We start from the raw sequence: 4,552 nt of genomic DNA on the forward strand, positions 1-4,552 counted from the left end.
GATTTACAGCACTGTACCTGAACTGTGCAAGCATTAACACATTTCTGTAGCAGCACAAAAATACCAACACTACTCCTCCAGGCACACAGAAAAAACATTTGGCACGAGTCAACTGTGGTTAAGACATGAGACTGAAGGATTTGAAATGACAAAAAGGGGGGGGGGGATAAAAGTCGCGATGAGTAGTATATGATGATGACTGAGTAGCACAATATTGCTTTCAAGCGTTTTCAAAGAAAGAGAAGGGGTATACATTTTCTGTGCTGAGAGAAATGCCATTACATTGACTTGGAATAAACGAACAAAATGTGTAAAATGTAAACGTTAATGGACATTCTGCTGCTTTATCTCTCTCACTGGTCAAAAGCAGAAGACATCTTGGGAGTACAGTATATTTTATGAAGTCAATGGTTATTTTTGCTGTGACCGGCAACTCTCCTGCTAGCGCTATTTTGCCGTGAACGACTCTGATTAGTCAGTCACTGGACAGAGTCATGCACTGGGTGTGGTTCCTATCTCACTTCACCCCTTCTGTGTCTTTTCATTAACTTTTAAAATTATGTTTTGCCACCGAAAATAGGATCGCGGATATTTCTTGTTTTGTTTTTATAGTTCATTTTTCCTTTCTGACAATACCCGAAAAGAAAAAGGGCTGACGAGATGAAGCCGAAACTTATTAATTCCCGTTCCCAGTTCTTTCTTACGTACATACGATTCACGGCAAAATAGTGCTAAATAGCGAGTTGCTGATCACGGTAAAATATCCACTTTTAATTCATATTTTCATAATACTCCCTTTGTAATTCAAAATATAAGCAGCTAAAACTTTATTTTTGTGTTACAATTTGTAGTCGTTTCTTCTGCACTGCTCGTTTGCTAGATATATCAAGGAAGATACGTGTTTCTACTCACCTCCGTAAAAGGATCCATACTTGGCGCTAAAGTTTTGGCTGATTAATTTCTAAAAGCTCAAGTACACTCAAATGTCAAAAGGAAGCGAACCTAGTCTACCCCGACTAAGCTTCTCTTCCCGACTTCGCCAAGCACGCCTAGCTCTGTACAAAACAACTTCTGTTCAAATTCGAATTTTTAGCGCCGACGTACTGCGCAGAATCCACCGAAAGTCTTTCTACCAATCACAGGGTAGGACACATCTTCTGCAGGATCCGCCAATTGAAAATAAGCGTCGTTTAAAATGGAGAGAGAGAGAAAGAGAGAGAGAGAGAGAGAGAGAGAGAGAGAGAGAGAGAGAGAGAAAGAAACTGACGTCACTGTCACCTGATTGGCCCACAGATCTCGGCGTTTGTGTGATGCGGAAATAATGGCAAGATTTGTTAACATGACAACTGTCAATGATCGCGAAAAATACATTAAAAAACTGTCCTTGGTTAGATGAAAAGCAACTTTCCGATTCTTATGGGTTTGCAGAGTGGCAAGAAGACGTTACTTACGCCCGATATGAATCTTTAGTGGAGAAACCACTGAGCTGTGTATAACTGGATAGAACAAGTCATAGCCCATACACGCCCAGTGCAAGCCGTTGAAGCCACGGGCCGGCTATCATCCTATCTCGCGAGCAGACTACTGTACTACTTTATTTATTCCACTGACCTGTATGGACAGGTGCTCATCAAAAGAATAGAATATCCTCGAAAAATTGAATCATTTCCATAATTCCATTAACTTTCCTAGATTATAGATTCATGGCCCACAATTACGTGATTTCAAGTATTAATTTATTTTTAATCTTTACATTATTTTGGCTTCCATCTTATAAAACCCACAAAAACAGGATTTCAAAAAAAGGTAATGCTGTGAAGAAATCACCATGCATACTGATACTTCCCATGTGTTTTGCATGGGGGGAAAGGATGATTGATCTATGGTATTTTCATTTATTTATTTATTATTATTACAAATATTTTAAAGAGCTCAGTATTGTTCATTCGGTAATGTCATCATCATTGCTCTCTTTTTTTATTATTATTTTTTTTTATTTTGTATGTGGATGAGTATGTGTATGTGCGTGTGAGTGTGTGTGAGTGTGTGTGTATTCGTTAGTTCACCAAAAACCTATTAAAAAAAATCCCATACCGTTCACCTAAACCGAACACAGGAGACCCGAGGAAGGACCAAAGAAAAGAAAGGAAAGTGAAATCCAGCACCGACCAGACACCACCCACCGGGCCGCCAACCAGAGTTCTTCACCAACCCCAGAAACATCTAAATTCCAACAAATCAGGGAGACCTCAAGAGACCAAAGGCGAGACTGAGGAAACGAAGGAAGGACAGACAAAGCAGAGTGCGATCCACAGACACCAGCCTCCACTGATTCAATGACCTGAGGAAGAAGCCGATTGTGTCTGAGTTTCGATAGATGCTGGTGTGGTGGATCTGGCATGCATGAAAATCTCCACCAAAGAGGGGAGCCGTTGACCCCTGCCAGGACAGAGCAAGTGCAACACCCCCAGGCCACGGCAGCGCCAAGGGACAACTTTTAATAGCCTTTGTTTTTTCCCTCTAAACGAGGAGTTTTTTTGTTTAATAAATATTTGCCTTGGCCTCAAACCCCTATCTCTGCGTCTGAGTCCGAAAACTGCCACGTCGTGTCAGTACACTTAGGCCAGTATGGACCCAGCAGAGAGGGAGCGAATGGCCGCAGCGCTGCAAGCTCAGGAAGCCCGTCTCTCCCAGCAAGAGGAATTTCAGGCAACCATGGCAGCGCACATGGTCCAGCTCACAGCACAGTTACGGGACCTTCAGGATCGCACCACTAGCCCTCCGGCCGTGCCAGAGACTCAAGCAGCCATGCCGATTCCGCCCGTGCCGTATGCCGGGTCGGGGATCAAGCTAGCCTCCCCTGAGCGATTCTCTGGGGAGCCAGGACAATGCAAGGCATTTTTGACTGACTGTGACATTCATTTTGAGCACTCCCCCCAGGCCTTTCCCACAGATTGATCCCGGGTGGCTTTCATGATTTCCCACCTGACTGGGAGAGCCAGAGCCTGGGCCACGGCAGAGTGGGCACGCAGTTCCCCCTCTGCGGCTCCGTCACAGACTTCCGAGCCGCCCTTCAGAGGGTTTTTGATCAAGTCTGTTCAGACCGGGAAAAGGTCCGGCAGCTAAGCAGCCTGAAACAAGGAAAAGACTCCGTGAGCGACTACGCCATCTGCTTCTGCACTCTCACGGCAGAGAGTGGCTGGAATTCCACGGCGCTCTATGACATCTTCCTCAAGGGCCTGGCGACATCCATCTAAGAACTGCTCATCTCAGTTGACCTGCCACCGGACTTGGACTCCCTCATCGCCCTTGCCATCCGGACGGATCATCGGCTGCAGGAGGTTACCCAGAGCCGCGGTCACAGGGCAAGGACGATGGAGGGATTCCCGCTCTTCCAAGCATCGGGGGTGTCAGCTCCTCTCGGTTCCTCGTCAGTACAGCGCCAACACGTTCCCTTGGGACCAGAGGAGGAGCCCATGCAACTGGGCAGAGTGCGGTTTTCGCAGGTGGAGAGAAGGCGCCGACAGCTGGAAGGGCTGTGCTTTTACTGCGTAAACCAAGATCACCTCGTGGCCGCCTGCCCAGCCAAAAGGACCAAAGCGGTGAGTCAAGTTACGACTCCAGTGTCGGTCCCACGAAAACTCACTCCAGTAAAAATCATTCACCGCACCACTTCCACAGACTTCCATGCCCTGATAGACTCTGGGGCAGATGAGAGCCTGATAGACTGGGGCCTTGTGAGACATTTTGGTGCCAAGACTGAGCCGCTAATTAAGCCCATTAAGGCTAGGGCACTAAATGGTAGTGAGTTATTCACCATCACACACATCACAGAACCCATCCAGCTCCAAGTTGGCAAACATAAGGAGCACCTAGTTTTTCATGTGTTTCAGTCTCCTTCACAGACTCTGGTCCTGGGACACCCATGGTTGTGTGAACACAACCCCCATGTAAACTGGTTGACTGGTGAAGTTCTGGGATGGAGAAAGAATTGTGTGAGCCCTGGGGTTGGTTCACCAATTCGGGAAGCGGACATTACGACTGTTAATCATATTTCTGTTAATTCCCTCACAGACTCTGAGTACCCAAATCTGAGCATCGTGCCTCCTTGCTACCATCACCTCAAGGAGGTATTCAACAAGACCAAAGCCATGTCGCTCCCACCCCATCGTTCTTATGACTGTGCCATAGAGCTGATTCCAGGTTCCACCATTCCCAAGGGACGCCTATATTCTGTTTCAGGACCAGAGAAGGCGGCCTTGAAGGAATACATCGAAACTTCCCTGAAGGCTGGACTGATTCGTCCTTCGTCATCACCAGCGGGAGCGGGTTTCTTTTTTGTGGGGAAAAAGGATGGTTCCTTACGGCCTTGTATAGACTATAGCCTCCTTAATGACATTACAATAAAAAACAGTTACCCCCTTCCTCTCATGTCATCCGTGTTTGAAAATCTTCAACAAGCTACAATCTTTACCAAATTGGACTTGCGCAATGCATACCATCTCATTAGGATCCGGGAGGAGGATGAATGGAAAACCGGGTTTAATACACC

General features: G+C 46.3%; 1 protein-coding gene across 3 annotated transcripts in view; it reads right to left on the reverse strand.

The window, feature by feature from the left end:
* anln (anillin, actin binding protein) overlaps window positions 1–1,117 on the reverse strand; it is a 38,558-nt gene extending 37,441 nt beyond the window's left edge. For all 3 annotated transcript variants that reach the window (XM_086063586.1, XM_086063585.1, XM_086063584.1), the window contains exon 1: window positions 913–1,117. In XM_086063586.1, coding sequence (XP_085919712.1) covers window positions 913–930 — 18 coding nt within the window. In that variant the 5' untranslated portion in view covers window positions 931–1,117. The remainder of the gene's footprint in view (window positions 1–912) is intronic.
* Window positions 1,118–4,552: the final 3,435 nt, after the last annotated feature.

The sequence above is a fragment of the Leptonotus elevatus genome, chromosome 19 (assembly GCF_054856555.1).
Source record: "Leptonotus elevatus isolate MCC_2025b chromosome 19, RoL_Lele_1.0, whole genome shotgun sequence".
NCBI classification, from domain to species: domain Eukaryota; kingdom Metazoa; phylum Chordata; class Actinopteri; order Syngnathiformes; family Syngnathidae; genus Leptonotus; species Leptonotus elevatus.